The following is a 22,945-nucleotide window of genomic DNA, read 5'->3' as shown; positions in this document are numbered from 1 at the left end:
GTAGATAGACAGGAATAAAGAGAGAGGGAGAAAGAGAGAGAGGGACAATAATTGTTTCGGGGTAGATGGAATTAGAAGTGTTGAGAGTTTATTCTTGTGTGACATGTACCCTAGCTCAGGATCATTGTGTTTTGACACTACTCAACTAAAGTTGACTGAGGTCAAGGCTGTCGGTGGTAAGTGTTGTGACAGTCTGGGAGAAAGAACATTGAAGTTTGGAGACTGTGTGGGTCCAAAAACATAAAAGAAATGTGTGCATGTAACTGTGTGTGTGTCACTGTGTGTGTGTGGCGGGGGGGGGGGGGGGCATATGTGTGTGTGTGACAGCGAGGCTGACCTGGTGCATGCCGTCGCTGGCCGTGTAGAGGGAGCGTAGCTGCTTCAGGTGGTCTCTGGTGAGGGCCAGACCTCTAAGGACGTCAAACACCCTCTCCACCACGCCATGGGCCACGTCCATGGTCAGCTCCCCAGGACCGGCACAACCTGAGAGGGGAGAGAGGTCAGAGAGACTCCCTGGATGCTCTGGAGGATCAGTCATGTGGCACAGCCTTTCACCATTCACATGACTTCTGATAGGTTCTTGGACAGGAATTATACTTATATCATATCCTATACGTTTACACTCAAACCCAGAACCAGGACCAGGACCAGAACCAGGCCCAGGACCAGGACCAGAACCAGGACCAGAATCAGGACCAGAACCAGGACCAGAACCAGGACCAGAATCAGGCCCAGGACCAGGACCAGGACCAGGACCAGGACCAGGACCAGAACCAGAACCAGAACCAGGACCAGAACCAGAACCAGAACCAGGACCAGGACCAGGACCAGGACCAGAACCAGGACCAGTGCCTGGCTGTGTGGGGCGGCTGTGGCTCAGGGGGTAGAGAGGGTCGTCTGGTAATCGCAAGGTGGGCGGTTCGATCCCTGACTCTTCTTAGGCCATGTACCGAAGTATCCTTGAGCAAGACTCTGAACCCCAAGCTGTTCCCGATGGACAGGCCGGAGCCTTGCACGGCAGCTCTGCCACCGTCAGTATGTGTGAGTGTGAGTATGAATGGATGAATGAGAGGCAAACATTGTGAAGCGCTTTGAATACCGCTAAGGTAGAGAACTCAATTTGGAAACGCAGTCCGTGCTTCTGCGTGTGTTTGTATGAATGAGATGATTGTTTTCATGAATGCTGTGAATGTAAGAGAGAAGGTGTGTACGCGTGTCACCATGGTTACTGGTGAAGGAGGTGAGCTTCTTCTGTGTGGCTCTCTAACGTCAGTGCTCTTTGCTGTGGTGAACAACATCAAAGAGCCCTCAGCTCTGCTCTCGCTGACTCTACTGTTACCAGACAAGCAGGCTGTGTGTAGATGTGAGAAAAAGAGAGAGGGAGAGACAGAGAGACAAAGCAGGGGGAGGGAGTGAAGGGGGGGAGAGAAAGGGGGAGGGAGTAACAGAGAGATGAGCGAGGGATAGATGGTGAGAAAGAGTAGGTCAAATGGAGGGGAAGAGAAGGAAAGAGAGGGAGCTATAGTAATGAGTTTCATTAAGTGGATAAGCAAACTCATATAGGCAGGAAGTGAGAGTTTCAGGAGCATTATTAACAAGCAGAGAGAGAGAGAGAGAGAGAGAGGGAGGGAGAGGGAGAGAGAGGGAGGGAGAGGGAGAGAGAGAGATGGAAGGAGAGAGGGAGGGAGAGAGAGAGAAGAGAAAGCGCGCACGAGAGAGAGACAGAGAGAGCTGGAGATAAATGGTGTTCTGCCAGGTTCCGGGAGCATGCGTAGGTTGTGACGCTTGCAACACAGAGCTGCAAGACACCATTTAGGAGTGTGTCACCACCAACAGCACTGTCTACCAGAACATACTAAAAGCACACACTTCCAGCACAGGCTACCAGAACACGCTAACAGCAAATGCTTCCAGCAATTGCTCCCAAAACACACTTGCAGCACACACTAGCAGCACACGCCACCAGAACAAACCAACAGCACATGTGAACAGCACACGCTCAGGGACACATTCAGGAAGATCATTTACAGACCACACCAATCAAGCTCAGGCCACTACAGACCAGCCTCGGACAGGCCAGGCCAAATTGGGCCAGACTTGGCCAAACCACTACAGACCAGACCCAATTAAAGTAAGTGGCTGTCTCCACAACATGTCCCCCCCCCCCCCCCCCCCCCCCCCCATTCCCCCATATCAGGAATGTGCGAGAAGTCCACAGGAGCTATAAATACCCAGCCTCTGGTCACATGACCACTGGGCTATTGTCATGTAGAGGATAATCTGAGTTTTTATCAACTATCTAATCCCTGGAGGAATGCATCAGAGCACAGGAAGCTCCCTCTACAGCCCCTCCCCCCCACCCCCTCTACTCCACACCTAGATAGAGCGGTGTGGGAGTAGGTAGGTAGGTGGATGGGTAGGGAGACACAGGTGGGTAGGTCAGTAGAAAGGTAAGTCGGTGGGTAGGTAGAGGGGTAGGTATGGTGACAGTTAGGTAGGTATCAATCAATCAATCAACCTTTATTTATAAAGCACATTTAACACAATAGGTATGGAGACAGGTAGGTAAGGGAATGGTATTGAGACAGGTAGGTAAGTATGAATAGAGAGGTAGGTTGGAAGGTAGGGTATGTACAATAACAGAAGGCCAGTTGTGCAGCAGGATGTTAGTGGTGTGAAGGTTCTGGCCCCCAGTATCAATAACAATCCTCTTCCAACAGGCTCAGCTCAAACATGAAGAGATTACACCACTCATCATTAGCTCAACCATGCCACGCCATCCTGACTGGACGCAGTCTGCTAAACACTGCAAGAGGTTCAAGCAATTTCCCCAAACACAAAGAGTCGTATGAGAAACTGGATCTGCTGAGCCTGTAATCTGTAATCCAAGAACACAAGACCTCCTAATCTGTCATCTTCCGGGAGAACTGCTCTCCTCCAGGTTTCCACACACACACACACACACACACTAGCAATCTTCAACACATGCACAACATACACATACCCACACGTGCACTGTTAGCCCATTCAGCGTACGCATGTAAGCATGCGAACACATGCTGGTGGCTGTCAGGTGGGAGATCAGAGCATTCCTCTCGTTCCTCCAACCCTGAACCACCTCCCTGCCTGTCACGGGACACGGCTGCCGCGGAGTAGTGACGTGTGCGTGTGTGTCCATGGCGACGGCCATGGAGGTGTGCATGCTTGCGGTCATGTATGTTTATGGTCATGTATGTTCATGGGGGGTTTTGGTCAGGTGCAGGGCTAGCGGTCGCCCCAGCTTTGTTCTACAGCATCGTTTGCATCACCATGGCGCCTGCACATGCTCCCTCCTGAAGTTGTTGACATGGCAACCGTCTGGGCTCACAGAGGCTGCTGAGTCTGACTTGAATGAGGACCTCTCACAAAGCTGTGTGAAGAGTGTGTGTGTGTGTGTGTGTGTGTGTGTGTGTGTGGGAGAGAGAATGTGAGTGTGTGTGTATGAGAGCGTGTGTAGAAGTCTATGTCATGCTGTATGAGTGTCTCTGTATATATGAGGGTGCGGCAGTACGTGTTTTGTCTTCGAGTGAGTAGGTGTGTGTGCACGTATGAGAGTGTGTATGTCTATTTGAGAGTGTGTATATATATATGACTGTGTATGTGTGTAAGTATTCTTTGTAAGGAGTTGAGCTGGAAGGTTATTCAGACGTGACTAGATTCTGAGGATTATTGTTGCCCAGGGACGGCCATGAGGTAGGATGGTGTTATACAAGGAGTGAAGACTGCAGTCAAAGACTCACTGCTCTTTTATGGAGTCTGGTCTGCACCAGGACTGAAAACCTCGCTATACTTGGCCAGATACCGCTTCATAGCCCTCTGATTGGCCAGACACCACTCTTCAGCCATTTGATTAGCCAGTTGCCTCTCTTCAGCCCTCTAACTGGGGTAGAAGTTCCACCAGGAGGGAGTGAGCTGCAGACTGAACGGAGCCCACCTCAGAGGTGGTTCTGAATGGACTCAGACTCGTCTCCCTCTGGCTGCTCCACACACAGAGAGACAGCTCCACCTGCTGGCTGGCCTGGAGAACAGCATGCTCTCAGAATACCAGTCCTGAGACTGTTTCTAAACACACAGACATTGCATTTAGTCATTTAGCAGACGCTCTTATCCAGAGTTACGTTTTATCCAGACGTTTATATATGATTGAAGGTGGAGGAAGGGGGGAGAGAAAAGGAATAGGAAAGGAGGGGAAAGAGATAGAGAGATCGGGATAGAGAGAAAGGGAGGGAAATAGACAGAGAGAGAGAGGGGTAGATTGAGGGAGATAGAGAGAGGGGGAGAGAGGAATAGAGGGAGGGATGGAAAGAGATAGAGAGATGGAGGAGTGGAGAGGTCACCAGGTCAGAGTAAACAGGGACTTCCTCCCTGTGGGGCAGTCTGCACCTGGACATCCCATCACCGTGCTGCCACGGCAACAAGCTCATCAGCAGGGTGGATGCTCTGTCTCTGTCTCTCTCTCATGCACGCACGCACGCTCGCTCACACAAGCTCCAGTGCTATCAAAGTGTCTCTGAGCTGAGATATACAGCATGCTGACTGCAGCTCTGGTTGTGAGGTAGAGGGATGTCTCCAGGACAACCATCTCTAAGACAACCTACTGTAGAAATCACGCAATGCATTGTGGGAAGGCAGCCATACATCACAGAGGGGGAAGGAGGGGGGAGCGGGAGACGTTGCTCTACTCCCGTGTTGTCTTCCTTCTCCACCCTTCCCTCCACCCTCTTCACCCCCCCTTCCTCTCTCCTCCCTCCCTTCCTCCCCGGAGTCTAAATCTCAGGCTGCCCTGACCAGCCACCCATACACACGTACTAATGGAGGACCCAGACACCCACACACACTGGGGGAGGGGCTGGGGGCCCAGAGGGAGGCTGGGGGCTTGGGGGGAGGGGGGGGTGGTTAGTCCCCTGCTCCGGACTGGGCCTCTGATGTGTTTGTTTTCCACAGAGAAACATCTGTGTTACTGTTGAGAGCAACACACTGAGCCTGGCCTCTCGCTCTCGCTCTCACACACACACACACACACAGCATGCATATGCCCGCACACACACACACACACAAGCAAGCATAAGCACACAGAGATACGCAGACGCACACACAGACAGAAGTGGACTGAACCCAGAGGACCCAGAGACGTCAGAACAGCGGAGCAGACCCAGACCCAGCCACGGCGGCGTTGTGGGGGTGCGGTCTCTTGGCCCATCGACGTCCAACCACATCTCAAACGCTGAGGGACAGGACCGGGGTGCAGGTGCCTCACAGTGCTGCTCTCGGCCCCCGGGGGGCCAAGCGGAGGGGTCAGGTGAGGTGGCGCTTTAGGTGGAGAGTGGTGAGACCGTGATGGGGGGGGGGGGGGCGTCAGACACACAGAAGGAACACGAGGAGAGGAGGAGGAGAGGAGGAGGAGAGGCAGAGGAGAAGGAGAGAAGCAGAGAACGAGGAGAGAAGGAGAGAAAAGAAGAGAGTAGGAGAGAAGCAGAGAAGGAGGAGAGAAGGAGAGAAAGAAGAGAGTAAGAGAAAAGGGTAGAGGGATAAGAGGAGAGAAGGTATCTGATCCAGTCTGTTTCAAGCTATTGTATATTATTCTGCATCTCTGGCCACTAGAGGGCACTGTGGCCCTACAGACAGATCATGCACACACACACACCCTGAGTCACATACTGTACACCTACACACATACACACACACCCTCTACACCCCCACACACACACATCCTGTCCTCCCCCAGTCAGTCCCTCTCCTCTCTGCAGGAGAGCTCTCTTCCTCCCTCCTCCTCTTTCTCTCCCTCTGCCTTATTCCATCCCTTCTCGTCCTCCATCGCTCTCTCTCTTCCTCCCTCCCTTTTACCCTCTCCCTCTCTCCAGCCCTGGTCTGCTTACTGTACATACAAATGTTACATTGTAAAAACGGATTAAAACAGCCCCCCCCCCTCCTCACACACTTGCACGCACATATATCCCCCCCATTGTGCCCCCCATCCTACCCCCCTTTACCTGCCCCCCCCCCCAAGGCCCCTCAGCAATGACCTCACAGACCGCTGACACAGACAAACCTTCTGATAAATATGCAAAGGCTCATGGGTAGTAGGTGGGGGTGTCTCTCATCTCAGGGACAAGGAGAGGAACCTGGAGATCCAAGATGGAGTATGTTGAGTCACAGTGAGAGCTGGAGGACACCTCCTGACTCATCTCAACGGGCTCTCTATGGGAGCAGTGTGTGTGTGTGTGTGTGTGTGTGTGTGTGCGTGGGCGCGTGTGTTTCGTATCGCTCCTGGATGAAAAACTGCTTCCTGTAGGAGTCTGGGTGTAGGGGGCCCTCGCAGTAGAGGGATCTGCTCTGCGTGTGTGTGAGTGAGAGACAGAGAGTTGCCCCAGCTGAGTGTCTGCTCTAAGTTTTATAGACTCTCTGTCACACACAAACACTCTTACTAGCACACACGCACACTCAACACACACTCCCTGTATCGCTCTGACAAGTTTTTACTACCACAATAGAGAACTCATCTTCCATTAAATCAGTTTAACCAAACACAGAGACGGACTTGCCATGAAAACACTGGAGTCTACCCAGAGAGGAGGGGTGGGGGAGAGGAGAGGAAGAAATAGGAAGAGGAGAAGAAATGGCTTGTTTATTTATAGCCTGCATGTATTAGTGAGGACACACACACACAGACAACCCCATGCCACAAACAGACAGACATGCAGTATGTATTACACACACACACACACACACACACACACACACACACACACATCCATCAGCCAGAGGAGGACAGAGAGACAGCAGTGAGGTCTGACTGATGAAAAGACATGATTAACCTCTGATCTTCACCAGGCTCTGTGTGTGTGTGTGTGTGTGTGTGTGAGAGAGAGAGACAGACAGTGTGTGTGTTGAATGATAACTGTGATAGGTGGCATTCTCAGGGGTTAGAGGGAGAGATAGAGAGAAAGGGATGGAGAGACAAAGAGAGCTGTCTGATCTCTGATAGCATGTGTGTCTGAGTGTGTGTGTGTGTGGGGGGGGGGGCAGTGGCCTCACCCCTCTGGTGGTCCCTCAATGCTCTGGTCTAAATTACGTGGTGGAAGGGGGAGGGGGGTGTTTGTTTGTGTCTGATCTCTGAAACCACACTGACCTGAGACAAGGCATGGGAATCTAGGATATGTGTGTGTGCGTGTGTGCGCAATTGAGATACATAGAGAGAAAGTAGGTTTGTCTGTCAGGACTGAGGGTTGTGTCAGTGTGTGTGTGTGTGTATTTGTATGAGCGTGTGTGTATTTGTATGAGCGTGCATTTGTGTTTATTGACTCAGTAAAACCATGCCTACATAAACAGTGTGTGTCGGTGTGTGTGAGAGCAAGCAGTTCTCTGTCAGATACCTGACACCATACACTCTCTCCAGTAGATCTGAGGCTAGAACACATGCCTGCACACAAACACACATTTTCGAATGAACTTGTGACAAATGTGGGACATGCCTTTTTGAAGGTGCTCGAGTCAGGCTGAAAACAGTTTTGTGTTTCAAATGGCCACGCATACACACACACACAGCCACGTAGACTGTTGCAGCTAGGCTAGATAAGGAAGAACAGGAATGTTAGTCAGAACAGAATGACCTGTTTTAGACACACACACACACACTCTGCCCGGGGGGAGGGGAGCCACATGTTGAGCATCACACACACACACACACACACAGGCCGACACACACGTTCAATGATTGATTAATCCAGAATGGTCCCCCTGGTTCCCCTAAAAGCCCCAACCTGCTCTGCCAAGTCGGAGAAGAGAACGTATGGGTCCTACTGTCACACACTCACACACACAGTGGGCACAGTCATGGAAACTAAACTGTCCATCAGACAGAGGAGAGAGGGAAAGAGAGAAAAAGAAGGGGGAAGGAACACAAGAGAGATAAAGATGGATGGAGGGAGGGAACAAAAGAGAGAGAGAGAGTGGCAGAGAGAGTGGGAAAAGAGGAGGGTTAAAGAGATATAAAAGAGAGAGTCTCCCCTCGGACAAACAGGAAGCTCTCTATCACAGGAAACTCATCTCTAAGATGTTCTCTAATCTATACCTTACTTCCTGTTGGGCTGGCCCCCACCCTGCTGGAGATATGCAGTTACACACACACACACACACACACACACACACGCTACAATAGTGTAAACACACACACACACATTCTACAATGATGCAATACTGTACACACACACTCTACAATATCGTACACACACACGCTCTACAATACTGCAAAGTAGGATGTGTGTGTGCGTTGTTCTAACCCACTTCTATAAGTTGTAAGTCTATTACCTTAGGCCTCAGCACACAGGAAAGGGCTCGAACACACACCATACCTCTCTCACACACACACACACACACACACACACACACACACACACACACACACTCCATTTCTCTCTTCCTCCTTCCACCTCCATATCCAAGGAGGATGGAGGTAGGGGAGGGGGGCTGGGGGTGGATCTGGAGGTTAGGATGAGGGGGGTTGGGGTGGATGAGAGGGTGAGGATGATGAGCGGGTAAGGATGATAAGCGGGCGAGGATGAGTGGGGTGAGGATGAGGGGAGTTTGAGCTCATAGACACAGCGCAGACGGAAAGCAGCTGCCAGCATCAAAGAGCTGAACTGACCTTGTGTGTGTGTGTGAGAGACACTATGTAAGCGAGAGTGTGTGTGTGAGACAGTGTGTGTAAGTTAGTGAGTGTGTAGGGGGAGAGTGAGTGTGTGTGTGTGTGTGTATGTGAGCGTGTGAGTGAGTGAGAAACTGACAAGTAAAAAGATGCAGACCTGTCGTTAAACAGAAGAGATAAGCCATGGAAAGAGACAGGGAGATTAAGAGACAGGGAGAGGGGGAAAAAGAGAAAGACAGGGCGAGACAGGAAGAGAGAGACAGGGAGAGAGAAAGGGAGAGAGATGTAAAAAGAGAGACAGTGAGAGAGTAACAGAGAGAGGGAGGGAGGAGGAGAGAAGAGGGGTGAAAGCATATCTTCTATGTCCACTACAACACTGACCAGACAGACAGACAGGATCTGATCCCAGTCTGTCAACACCCCCCCTCCCTCTCTCGCTTCCCCTCTCTCTCTCTCTCTCTCTCTCTCTCTCTCTCTCTCTCTCTCTCTCTCTCTCTCTCTCTCGCTCGCTTCCCTCTCTCTCTCTCTCTCTCTCTCTCTCTCTCTCTCTCTCTCTCTCTCCCTCTCTCTCTCGCTTCCCTCTCTCTCTCTCTCTCTCTCTCTCTCTCTCTCTCTCGCTTCCCTCTCTCTCTCTCGCTTCGCCTCTCTCTCTCTCTCTCTCTCTCTCTCTCGCTTCCCCTCTCTCTCTCATCTTCTATGTCCACTACAACACTGACCAGACAGACAGACAGGATCTGATCCCAGTCTGTCAACACCCCCCCTCCCTCTCTCGCTTCCCCTCTCTCTCTCTCTCTCTCTCTCTCTCTCTCTCTCTCTCTCTCTCTCTCTCTCTCTCTCGCTTCCTCTCTCTCTCTATCTCTCTCTCTCTCTCTCTCTCTCTCTCTCTCTCTCTCTCTCTCTCTCTCTCTCTCTCTCTCTCTCTCTCTCTTTCGCTTCCCCTCTCTCTCTCTCTCTCTCTCTCTCTCGCTCTCGCTTCCCCTCTCTCTCTCTCTCTCTCGCTTCCCCTCTCTCTCTCTCGCTTCCCTCTCTCTCTCTCTCTCTCTCTCTCTCGCTTCCCCTCTCTCTCTCTCTCTCTCTCTCTATCATCTACTTTTTCTCTCTGTCTTTCTAGCAGTGTTTCAATTAACGTATGTCTATGCGCATTTTAAACTGTCGCTTCCTTTTTACACTCGCTTGAGGTGGTTTTTGCCCTTGGAGAAAAAGAGTGAATGCGGTTAACGGGAGATGGAAACACCTATGCCGAATACATTCAGCTCATATTTAACTCAAGTCGGATCAGCTGTTTGCATTGTCGGCGTCTAACCTTTCGATGTGATCTGATTTATACACTAAGTAATTAGACTTTAACTTTGATAAAAATGCTATTAACAAACTGGCATCGTAAAAGTATGAACACGTGGACCATTTCTGGATGTCCTGGCTACCACTAAGTCATTTAATATTCGTTTATCCGTTACTAAATGAAACTGGCGTAACCTACACTGTACACACGCTCCTGGCATGTCAAATGCTCGTATCTTTTAAGAATGAATTATTGCCTGTCGGTCCATTTTAATATAGTGTTAACTTGGGGCTTAGCGTGGCCGACTTGAGCCATGCGTAACGTAGCTTCTCCTGTCCACTTCTGATGACGCTTGGCGTGGCCTGCTTGAGCCATGCGTAACGTAGCTTCTCCTGTCCACTTCTGATGACGCTTGGCGTGGCCTGCTTGAGCCATGCGTAACGTAGCTTCTCCTGTCCACTTCTGATGACGCTTGGCGTGGCCTGCTTGAGCCATGCGTAACGTAGCTTCTCCTGTCCACTTCTGATGACGCTTGGCGTGGCCTGCTTTAGCCATGCGTAACGTAGCTTCTCCTGTCCACTTCTGATGACGCTTGGCGTGGCCTGCTTGAGCCATGCGTAACGTAGCTTCTCCTGTCCACTTCTGATGACGCTTGGCGTGGCCGACTTGAGCCATGCGTAACGTAGCTTCTCCTGTCCACTTCTGATGACGCTTGGCGTGGCCGACTTGAGCCATGCGTAACGTAGCTTCTCCTGTCCACTTCTGATGACGCTTGGCGTGGCCGACTTGAGCCATGCGTAACGTAGCTTCTCCTGTCCACTTCTGATGACGCTTGGCGTGGCCGACTTGAGCCATGCGTAACGTAGCTTCTCCTGTCCACTTCTGATGACGCTTGGCGTGGCCTGCTTGAGCCATGCGTAACGTAGCTTCTCCTGTCCACTTCTGATGACGCTTGGCGTGGCCTGCTTGAGCCATGCGTAACGTAGCTTCTCCTGTCCACTTCTGATGACGCTTGGCGTGGCCTGCTTGAGCCATGCGTAACGTAGCTTCTCCTGTCCACTTCTGATGACGCTTGGCGTGGCCTGCTTGAGCCATGCGTAACGTAGCTTCTCCTGTCCACTTCTGATGACGCTTGGCGTGGCCTGCTTGAGCCATGCGTAACGTAGCTTCTCCTGTCCACTTCTGATGACGCTTGGCGTGGCCTGCTTGAGCCATGCGTAACGTAGCTTCTCCTGTCCACTTCTGATGACGCTTGGCGTGGCCTGCTTGAGCCATGCGTAACGTAGCTTCTCCTGTCCACTTCTGATGACGCTTGGCGTGGCCTGCTTGAGCCATGCGTAACGTAGCTTCTCCTGTCCACTTCTGATGACGCTTGGCGTGGCCTGCTTGAGCCATGCGTAACGTAGCTTCTCCTGTCCACTTCTGATGACGCTTGGCGTGGCCTGCTTGAGCCATGCGTAACGTAGCTTCTCCTGTCCACTTCTGATGACGCTTGGCGTGGCCTGCTTGAGCCATGCGTAACGTAGCTTCTCCTGTCCACTTCTGATGACGCTTGGCGTGGCCTGCTTGAGCCATGCGTAACGTAGCTTCTCCTGTCCACTTCTGATGACGCTTGGCGTGGCCTGCTTGAGCCATGCGTAACGTAGCTTCTCCTGTCCACTTCTGATGACGCTTGGCGTGGCCTGCTTGAGCCATGCGTAACGTAGCTTCTCCTGTCCACTTCTGATGACGCTTGGCGTGGCCTGCTTTATTCGCTCCGAAGCAGTTGATGGAGAGGCGTCTAATTCACACTTTTGTTTCTCTTTCTTTGACACGTTTTGAAAAGTTTGCCTCAAATCCGCTTGATGGAAACGCGACTCTCTTTACCGTACTCGTCTTCCCTCTTTCTCTCTCTTTCTCTCCCTGTCATCTACTCTTTCTCGTCGTCCGTTCTTCACAACTCAGCTCAACACATTTTATGAGCAGGGCACCAAACAGAGAGAGAGAGGATTGACAAGAAGGACAAAAGAAGAAGCAGGACAGGTAGAGTAGGAGAAGAAGAAGAGGAGAGGAGGAGTAGGAGAGGAGGAGGAGAGGTGGAGGAGGAGGAGAAGAGGAGGAGAGGAGGAGGAGGAGGAGAAGAGGAGGAGGAGGGGGAGGAGGGGGAGAGGAGGAGAGGTGGAGGAGGAGGAGAAGAGGAGGAGGAGGGGGAGGAGGGGGAGAGGAGGAGAGGTGGAGGAGGAGGAGGAGAGGAGGAGTAGGAGAGGTGGAGGAGGAGGAGAAGAGGAGGAGAGGAGGAGGAGGGGGAGAGGAGGAGAGGTGGAGGAGGAGGAGGAGAGGTGGAGGAGGAGAGGAGAGAAGGGGGAGGGGGAGAGGAGGAGAGATGGAGGAGGAAAGGAGGAGAGGTGGAGGAGGAGGAGGAGGGGGAGAGGAGGAGGAGGAGGGCAGAACAAGGACAAAGAGGGAAAAAGGGGAAAGAAAGAGAAAATAAAAATGTAGTTTCTCTGGCCATGTATGTGTGTGTGTGTGAGAGTGTCTAGGGGGCGTTCCCCTGGCTCAGGTCTTGATTAACACCAGGCCTCCTGACAGGAAATGACCCGGGCAGCTCAGAGCGGCGGGAGAGCTTCCATCTGGAGGAACACCCTGGCCCAGAGGAGCAGAACCCTTTCTCTCTCTCTAGAACCCTCTCTATCTCACTAGAACCCTCTCTCACACACTAGAACAGTGTCTCACTAGTTGACCCTTCTGTCACAACTAGAACCCTAAAAACACAAAACAAATAGAACCAGTACCTTCAGAACCATCAACCTGCCTTGGAGGGTTCAGTAAAACCAAGAGAAACCAAAGATGAACCTTCAGAACCATTACCCTCAGTGAGGGTAGGAGAGAGGGAGAGGAGGAGTGAGAGGGGACAATTGGGGGAGATTGGTCTATACCATGTGACAGGTCATCTCTCTCTGCTGTCTGGAATCATGAACATAAACAAACACTTCCACAGCCTCAGATAAAACACAGCTATACTGTAAAACACACACACACACACAGGCAGAGAGGGGGAGGAGGTGAGGGGGGAGGAGGTGACGGGGGGAGTGGGTGAATCGGGGAGGCTGGGAGGGGAGAGGGGAGGCTCAGAAGGGACACAGGGTGACATCAGTCTGTGCGTGTGCAGGGGCCAGGGGCCAGGGGCCACAGTCCCTGCATGGTCCCTCTGGAGCCACTAAGTGTGTGTGTGTGACAGAGAGAGAGCGTGTGTGTGTGTAATGGGAGTAACTTGTGGTTCTCCCAGTAGAGTCCTAAGTGCTGCCGTCTTTTATGATGTGCATTTCCTGCTATAAATAAAATGAGATGAGAGCCAGAACTGGAGCAAAAATCTGGTCTACTCTACTCTACTCTACTCTACTCTACTCCACTCTACTCTACTCTACTCTACTCTACAACACTATACAGTTTGTGAGTGTGTGGGAATTTATGAGTGTGTGTGTGAGTGTGTATTTATAAGTCTGTGTGCCTGTGTGTGTGTGTGTGTGTGTGTGTATGTTTGTATCCTTGCCTCCAGTTCAGGCAGCAGGAAACACAACATTAATTTCCTCTAATTAAGTCATCTGATCAGCTGGACATGCCATTGGCTACAGGGTTCAAGGGTTGTCGGACGTGTGCGTTTGTGTATGTGAAAGAGTGTGTGTGTGTGTGTGTGCGAAGGGAGGAAGGCAAATGTGAGGAAAGACTCCTAATTAAAAATAAGTTAAGCTAATTTTCAGAAGTATGTGGAACCAGGGAGATGTTATGAATCCACCCCCTTCCTCAAAGGCAGATCCTGGGGGGGTTGGAGGAGTGGGGGGTGGAAGGTTTGGGGGTATGGAGTCGGGGTAAAAATGGTAGGGCATTGAGGCGTAGGGATGGGGTTTGAGGGTGGGGGGGGGGGTAGTGGATGGAGAGGTTGGATGGACAAGGGAAGGGGGGTAGGAGTTAGTGCCTGGGGGGGGGGGGTGTTAAGGGGAGTTAGGGAGGGTCAATTCTTGTACCAACCCAAACCCGGCATTGAGGAGGTCTGACTCTGGTCTCAGCCGCCCTCCTACCCTCACCCCCCCCTCCTCCCCTCACTGCCCCTCCTCCCCTCACCCCCCCCTCCTCCCCTTACCGCCCCTCCTTCCCTCACCCCCCCACCCCCCACGGAGACGATGGAAAACTAACACACTGTGTGTGTGGGTGTGTGTGTGTGTGTGTGTGAGAGAGAAAAAGTAGTGTGTGTGTGTTATAGCTCTGATTTCTTTCTGAAGCCAAAAGGAACAGAGAACAGGGATTTGTAAAAAACAGTCGTCATGGTGACCAGGTTTCAGTCTGGGTCTGGTTTTAGTTGGAGGCCTCTAATTGGTCCGACTGTCACCATGGACACAGTACTGTCGACCCTGCCTGGCTTCATGTTACACTCCATACATACACACACACACACACACACACACACGTACACACACTCTCTCTCTCACACACACACACACACACACTCTTTGTCAGACACACCTGGACTGCATTGACAGGGTAATTTCTAGTGAAGTGTTTATAACAGTCAGGTTTCTAACATGAGCCAAGATCACCTCCCTCCCCTTTCTACTCCAACTCTCTCTCTGCTCTCTCCTTCCTTCTCCCTCTCCCCTCCTTCTACCTCTCCCTCCCTCTCCCTCTCCCTCTCCCTCTCCCTCTCCCCCTCCCTCCCTCCCTCCCTCCCTCCCTCCCTCCCTCCCTCCCTCCCTCCCTCCCTCCCTCCCTCCCTCCCTCCCTCCCTCCCTCCCTCCCTCCCTCCCTCCCTCCCTCCCCCTCTCCCTCTCCCTCTCCCTCCCTCCCTCCCTCCCTCCCTCCCTCCCTCCCTCCCTCCCTCCCTCCCTCCCTCCCTCCCTCCCTCCCTCCCCTCCCTCCCTCCCTCCCTCCCTCCCTCTCTCTCTCTCTCTCTCTCTCTCTCTCTCTCTCTCTCTCTCTCTCTCTCTCTCTCTCTCTCTCCCATCTTTTACTGCTTTCCCTCCTCTCTCCCCCTCTGCCAACTAGAACAGGAAGAGGGGAGAGGACTCTTTTAGAAGCAGCGTCGCAGAAAGAGAAAGATGGAAAGATGGGAGAGAGAAAGAGAGGGCAAAATGATCGAGAGGAGGCAGAGAACGAGGGAGAGAGGGGATGGAGGGAATGAGAGGGAGGAGAGGAGCGCAAGGGAGGGAGGAAAAAAGAAAGAGAGGGAGAGGTTAGAAAGACAGGGAGAAAAAGAGAGAGAGAGGTAGTATGTGACATGTGGCTACACCCTACCATCATAAACAGTATTATTTCAGGGTGTGTTCGAAGGTAAAGATTCAGCCAAACTAAAAGCAGCTCTAATTATGGAGGATGGCGTACGTGTGTATTTTGTGTGTGTGTGCACGTGTGGTCACGCATGCGTGAATGTGTGTGTGGAGTGTGTGTGTGGTCGTGTGCGCGTGTGTGTGAAGTCTCAAGGTTTGGGCAGGTCTGAATGTGGTCTGGAGGTACGAAGCTAGCTCATCATCCCAGGGCTGGCCTTGGGCAATGCTGACACACACACACTCGCGCGCGTGCACGCGCGCACACACACACACACACATCAGGAGAGAGGAGCGAGAGCTCAGGAGTAGAGACCAGAAGACAGAGAGAGAGACCAGGAGGAGAGACCACAAGACAGAGAGAGAGACCAGGAGGAGAGACCACAAGACAGAGAGAGAGACCAGGAGGAGAGACCACAAGACAGAGAGAGAGACCAGGAGCAGAGACTGCATGAGTAGCAGTTCCCACAGTTTAATGTTTAGTCTGTTAGCATGTGACCTGGCAGGGTGAGAGTCTGTGTGAGTGAGGGAGACGGGGTGCGTGTGCGTGTGCGCGCGCGTGTGTGTTGTGTGGAGAACAAGAGAGAGATGGGGAGTGAGCTCTCTGACACAATCCTCCTGCCTTCAACAGGACAGATAAACATGCAGCTCAGGCACTCACTCTCTCTCTCTCTCTCTCTCTCTCTCTCTCTCTCTCTCTCTCTCTCTCTTTCTGCCCTCTCCCTCTCCCTCTCTCTCTCTTCACTCATTTGACTCACCTGTGAGTTTCTGGATCAGGGGGCTAAGCTCCGCCTCTTTGGTGAGAACCAGGGTGAGAGCTCCAATCAGCTCCCCCTCCACCTCCTCCACCTCCTCCTCCTCGCTGTGTGAGGGCTGTGCCTCCCCAGCCAGGGAGTACAGGTAGACCAGCAGCACCAGCAGCTCCTCCGGTCCGCACTGCTTGGCCACGCCCTCGGCCCCAGCCCCACCCTCGGCGCGAGGTTTCACCAGGGGAAGAAGCTGCCTAAGGACGTCTGGGAAGGATGTGTCTCCGAGAGTCTGGAACACACACACACACACACACACAGAAAGGTAAGTGTTGGAATCAGAATCCAGTTTATGGCCAAGTAAGCTTACACATTTGCATATCATATCGTCTGCAATTCTCAATCAAAAATAATAAACCATTTCAAGTTGTGAGTTATGGTTTGTGGGAAAAAACTGTTGAAATATTAGCAATGGTTTTTGTTGCATTTTGATTGACAGTGCCAAGCGAACCATTACTATGTACGCAATGCTGACTCAATAATGAGGCCGGTGACAAGGTGACAACATCCCATAACTGGAACATTTCATACTGCTCTATTCACGACATACTGGCTTTATGAGGGACACAAGTGTGAGAAGCACTGACCTCACACACACACACACACACACACACAGCAGTGTAAAGGGGAAGTGACCTCATACAGGCACACACAATAATACCAACACACTCTCTCTCAAGCGCATGCACACACACACACACACACACACACACACACACAGCAGTGTGAGGGAGCAGTGACCTGTTTCAGTGTGTTCAGGCTGGCTCTGTCTGGATCTCTAAACGAGGCCCATCAGAACCAGAATGAGCTCACATCTATAAAACAAGGCTGGGTCTGGATTGGAGAGAGAGACACAGAGAGGGAGAGAAAGAGAGAGACGGGAAAATAGACAGACACAGATACAGACTAGATAGGAGTTTAATGGGGGACCAGTGAATAAAACCTGACCCTCGCTCCTTTCCTCCTCTCCTCCTTCCCCCTCCTCCTCCACTCCTCCTTCCTCATCAGGCTCATCTGCATATCTCTACTGGTATCTCTATTTGAAGTTAATGATATCTCTACTGGTATCTCTATTTGAAGTTAATGATATCTCTACTGGTATCTCTATTTGAAGTTAATGATATCTTTAGTGGTATCTCTGTATGAATGATATCTCTTCTGGTTTCTCTTTATTGATCATATCTCTACTGGTATCTCTACTGGTTCCTCTGGATGAATGCTATACCGGTATCTCCAGCCAGGCCCAGGGTCCCAGGGGGGGTGTTTGAACACAAACCAAATAACACAACACATTTTTCTTCCTCAACATTGTGAAATCAAATACCTCTCCAAGCTCCACTACCACTGCCAAACAAGGTTCCTCTGCTCTGTCGTAAAACAGGGAGGGGGACATGGAGACAAGGGAGCGATGGAGGAGAGGGAGGGAGAAGGGGAGATGGAGGGAGAGAGAAGGGGTGAGGGTGAAAAAGGAGGGAGAGAGAGAAGACCCTCTCCCTCCCATGTCTGTCACCCTCACCCTCTCTCGTCCTCTTTTGAATCCGTTGCTCCTCGTTGCTCTCCTTCTTTCTCATCCTCCCTTCCTCTTCCCCCTCTCCCTATTCTTTTACTGAACATTCAGTTCCCATTTCACACATCCCTCCCTCCTTCTCTGTCCTTTGTGATTTGATTGTCCCTCCCTCCCATCCCCCTGCTGTGTGAGAGAGGGATGGAGGGATCGAGGGGAGAGGGAGAGATGGGTGGAGGCATGGACAGGATAGAGGGCTGGAAGAATAGAGGGATAGAAAGAAAGAGGGATGGATGGAGGGAGGGAGGGATGAAGAGAGGGATGGATGAAGGGATGGGGAGAGGGATGGATGAAGGGATAGAGAGAGGGATGGAGGGAGAGATAGGGAGAGGGATGTATAGAAAGAGGGATGGAGGGAGTGAGGGGGCTCCATGTAACTCAGTCCTTTCAAGAGTTTCATAAAGCTGCTGTCAGCTGGTTGCCGTGGCGCCAAGACAGGAAATGGAGGTAGTTTGACGGAGCGTTAAGATTGACTGCAGCTCATTCTACCCCAGCGCTGAGGCTGTGTGTGTGTGTGTGTGTGTGTGGGAGGGGTAGACATAGGGACCAGGTCAGGGTCCGGTTCTCCCAACCCACTAGTCCTCCAGTCCCCCAACCCTCCAGTCCTCCAGTCCCCCAACCCTCTAGTCCTCCAGTCCCCCAACCCTCCAGTCCTCCAGTCCCCCAACCCTCTAGTCCTCCAGTCCCCCAACCCTCCAGTCCTCCAGTCCCCCAACCCCCTAGTCCTCCAGTCCCCCAACCCTCCAGTCCTCCAGTCCCCCAACCCACTAGTCCTCCAGTCCCCCAACCCTCCAGTCCTCCAGTCCCCCAACCCTCTAGTCCTCCAGTCCCCCAACCCTCCAGTCCTCCAGTCCCCCAACCCACTAGTCCTCCAGTCCCCCAACCCTCCAGTCCTCCAGTCCCCCAACCCTCCAGTCCTCCAGTCCCCCAACCCTCTAGTCCTCCAGTCCCCCAACCCTCTAGTCCTCCAGTCCCCCAACCCTCTAGTCCTCCAGTCCCCCAACCCTCTAGTCCTCCAGTCCCCCAACCCTCTAGTCCTCCAGTCCCCCAACCCTCTAGTCCTCCAGTCCTCCAGTCCCCCAACCCTCTAGTCCTCCAGTCCCCCAACCCTCTAGTCCTCCAGTCCCCCAACCCTCTAGTCCTCCAGTCCTCCAGTCCCCCAACCCTCTAGTCCTCCAGTCCCCCAACCCTCTAGTCCTCCAGTCCCCCAACCCTCTAGTCCTCCAGTCCCCCAACCCTCTAGTCCTCCAGTCCTCCAGTCCCCCAACCCTCCAGTCCTCCAGTCCCCCAACCCTCCAGTCCTCCAGTTCCTCAACCCTCTAGTCCTCCAGTCCTCCAGTCCCCCAACCCTCCAGTCCTCCAGTTCCTCAACCCTCTAGTCCTCCAGTCCCCCAACCCTCCAGTCCTCCAGTTCCTCAACCCTCTAGTCCTCCAGTCCCCCAACCCTCTAGTCCTCCAGTCCCCCAACCCTCTAGTCCTCCAGTCCCCCAACCCTCTAGTCCTCCAGTCCTCCAGTCCCCCAACCCTCTAGTCCTCCAGTCCCCCAACCCTCCAGTCCTCCAGTTTCTCAACCCTCTAGTCCTCCAGACCTCCAGTCCCCCAACCCTCCAGTCCTCCAGTTTCTCAACCCTCTAGTCCTCCAGACCTCCAGTTCTCCAACGTTCTAGTCCTCCAGACTTCTAGGCCTCCAGTTCCCCAGCCCTTGAGTCGAACAGGAATCTTATTATTAGAACTCCCTCCAGCTCACTTCATTACTGGTTAACTAGAGCTAGACTCACTCATAACATCACTTCTGTATTAGAGGAGGTTGTTACTCAAATGACTCTAAATGAGTCTGGGGCAGTGTGTTATCACTGCACTCCGCTTCCAGTGTCACATGATGAAAATAGAACACTGGTCCTAAGCGACTGCTGTGATTGGTCCAGATGCAAGGGGAAGCACGTCTCGCTTATCAAAGTGACCTTCTGCCTTTGAACCAATCAGATTCTCTGTCCGTGTAGGAGCCCACCCTCTTTCTGTGATTGGCACCTACAACCATCTCGGGCTCGCAAAACCTCAATCTCACCCAATCAGTGAGCCGGGCCAAATCCAGCCCCCTCTGCGCGGGCTAAACAGGAAACCAGCACCAGATGGGGGGAGGGAGGGGGGAGGGGCCTGTTTAACCAGAACCAGACCCAACACTGCACAATAGACCCTGTCTGGGGCCTGGGGCCAGGAGGAGGAGAGGGGGGAGGGAGAAAGAGTGAGGGAGTAGAGGAGGGAGGAGAGGAGGTATGGAGAAGTAAGGGACTTTGGCCAAGAGACACATTTATAGGAATGACCGACAGCTTCCCATTACCATGGTAACAAGGTGTCCCTTGTTGGACAATGTTGGAAATTTCATAAACACACACACTGTACTCCGTTACGACACAAATGAACCCTAGCATAGGTTCACCGGAATCTCTGTTTATCAAAAGACGGAAATTTTTGTTAAGTTTGTCGTCAGAGGCACCACAGTTCTCTCTCTCTCTCTCTCTCTCTCTCTCTCTCTCTCTCTCTCTCACACACACAGTCACACACACACATTACTACAATTACGGTTTCTATTGTTCATGATGACAGCACAAAGAAAATAGCAGAAAAGTGAGTCACAGCTGAGAAACTATGTCTCGGTGTGTGCCTGTGTGTGAGTGAGTGATGGTGTGTGTGTGCCTGCGTGTTAGTGTGTGAGTGTGTGTCGGTGTGTGAGTGAGTGTGTTAGTGTGTGTGTGTGAGCGTGTGTATATAGAAACAGGTCATAGTTGTCCTCTCCGCACACTCATGTTTATAGTGATGACCTGCTTCAAAAGCAAAAACAGAGGATCTGCCTCAGCACTATACTAGCTCCACTTGTCCTCCTCTCTCTCTCTCTCTCTCTCTCTCTCTCTCTCTCTCTTCCTCTTTCTCTCTCTCTCTACATCTCTTTCTCTCTCTCTCCCTCTCTCCCTGTGTATCCCTCTCTCTCTCTCTTTCTCTGTTTATCTCTCTTTCCCCATCTCTCTCTTTCTCTCTCTCTCCCTCTCTCCCTGTGTATCCCTCTCTCTCACTCTGCATCTCCCTGTGTATCTCTCTCTCTCTCTCTCTCTCTCTCTCTCTCTCTCTCTCTCTCTCTCTCTCTCTCTCTCTCTCTCTCTCTCTCTGTTTATCTCTCTTTCCCCATCTCCCTGTGTATCTCTCTCTCTCTCTCTCTCTCTCTCTGTTTCCCCATCTCCCTGTTTATCCCTTTATCTCTCCATCTTCCTGTAGTTCTTTCTTTCCTCCGTATCCATCTCTGTCCCTCCATCACTACTCCTCCCCCCCCCCCCCTCTTTTACTGCATCGTTCTGCTTTTAGACAGTTCAGAGCCCTGGTCAACTCCACTATCATGTTTAACTGCTCCCTCACCTCCCAGGAGAGATCAAAGCCAGGCGTCCTCTGACAGCCTGCTCTCTGACGGGGGTCAGAGAGATGAACGGATGTGCTGGAGGAGAGATGGAAGCTCATAAGAGTGAAGTCTGGCCCGTCTACACGATGCCCTGCTCTGTTGATAGAAACACATAGGAGACATAGATCAGCCCCAAATCTGCCGCTTTGAGCGAGGAAGTGAGGGCTGTGTGGGTTTCTCCCAGACGGTTAGGGGCTGAGGCTGGGGTTAGGGGCTGAGGCTGGGGTTAGGGGCTGAGGCTGGGGTTAGGGGCTGAGGCTGGGGTTATCTCACTCCATTTTTACTCCCCCCCCTCTCTCTTCCTCCATCTATCTCTGTCTATCTCCCTCTCTATAACCCCCCCCCCCCCCCCCCCCCCCCCCCCCCCCCGACGATCTGTCTATGACTTTCTCCGGTCCAGTTCTGGTCTGTGTTCTTCTCTCTTGTCCAGTCCTGGTCTGTGTTCTTCTCTCTTGTCCAGTCCTGGTCTGTGTTCTTCTCTCTTGTCCAGTCCTGGTCTGTGTTCTTCTCTCTTGTCCAGTCCTGGTTTGGTCTGAGTTGTGGGAGGGTTGTCATTTAGAGGAGACTGTGTACACAAGAGACCAACAGGCAACACAAACACGCAACACACAGTCCCCACAGTCCAAACACACGACACACACTCTAAACACACGCCAAACACGCGACCCCCCCCCCCCAGCACCACAAGGCGGTCAGTCTGTGGCTACAACATGTTCCCCCCCCACACACACACACACACACACACTCGTATTCTACAGTCCAGAAGCAACTAGACATCAAGCTCCTTTGTTGGTGAGGTACCTAACTCCAGCTCAGTGTCTTTCTCTGCCAGACTGCTGCTTGTGTTGCCACTTCGAACACCAAAAACTCTCAGTCGAGCAGGAATCCAGACCAGGTCCAAGAACAGCGGAATCAGGAGACGAGGGGGGCTGTGTCTTGGGGGGGGGGGAGGGGAGGGGAGGGGAACTGTTTGTGTGTGTGTGTGGGGGGGAGGGGGGAGAGGAGGGGGGGCGGCTGTAACAGATTATGGCGTAACCCTCCATATGAGAGTTACTACTCAGCCACAAACCCCTGGGCCTTTTAAACCTCCTGCACAGTTCTCACACTGGGGGAGAGGAAAAACACACAAACACACACACACACTAAGACACAAACACTCTCTCAATCTCACTCACACACACACACACACACACACTCTCTCATGCATACACACTCGGCACTCTCAAGGACCGTACATTACAGCCAGCACTAATCCGCTGCAAGGAGAACTCCCTGACCAGACCACATAGAAACTCCTCTTTCATATGGCTCATCTAGAAGATTCATCTATCATGAATATGGATCATTTGCATGATTCACAAGGATGATTCACGAGTATGATTCGCCCTCTACGGGAGTTGAGATCAGGCAGCTCTGAGAGAAGCAGGGCACTGAAGGGTTAACCCAGCATCTTAGTTCTGCTCCCCTGTCTTATACGGGGGGGGGGGGGGGGCAGGAGGAAGGAGGAGGGAGCGACAGGAGGAGGAGGGAGAGAGAGAGGAGGAGGGAGAGAGAGAAGAGGAGGGAGAGAGAGACCGAGGAGGGAGAGAGAGAAGGAGAAGGGAGAGCGAAGAGGAGGATGGACAGAGAGAAGGAGGAGAGAGAGGACCCGTGGGTGAATACGTTTAACTTTGAGCAGAAGAAAGAAAACCGGGGAGATATCTTTCAAAATAAAAGCGCATTCAAAAACAGAACCAGTTGACAGTGCGGGTGCAGCTTTCCGGTCGGCCAACTGGGGGCAGTGTTGGGCCATGCTGAGCATGAGCCCTCTGGTCCTGACGGCTGTCAGCTAGACCCTCCTTCCTCCCCTCCCATCCTCCCCCTCACAGGCT

At 52.3% G+C, this 22,945-nt stretch overlaps 1 protein-coding gene across 1 annotated transcript in view; it reads right to left on the bottom strand.

The window, feature by feature from the left end:
- scfd2 (sec1 family domain containing 2) overlaps positions 1–22,945 on the bottom strand; it is a 51,499-nt gene that overhangs the window by 4,851 nt on the left and 23,703 nt on the right. Inside the window, exons 5-6 of the mRNA XM_084676293.1 lie at positions 16,018–16,297; positions 338–483 (exon numbers count right to left, since the gene is read on the bottom strand). Coding sequence (XP_084532419.1) covers positions 338–483; positions 16,018–16,297 — 426 coding nt within the window. The remainder of the gene's footprint in view (positions 1–337; positions 484–16,017; positions 16,298–22,945) is intronic.

Source organism: Hypomesus nipponensis, chromosome 16 (genome assembly GCF_054491055.1).
Source record: "Hypomesus nipponensis isolate SF chromosome 16, ASM5449105v1, whole genome shotgun sequence".
Taxonomy (NCBI): domain Eukaryota; kingdom Metazoa; phylum Chordata; class Actinopteri; order Osmeriformes; family Osmeridae; genus Hypomesus; species Hypomesus nipponensis.
This window is presented reverse-complemented; position numbering and strand designations above follow the sequence as displayed.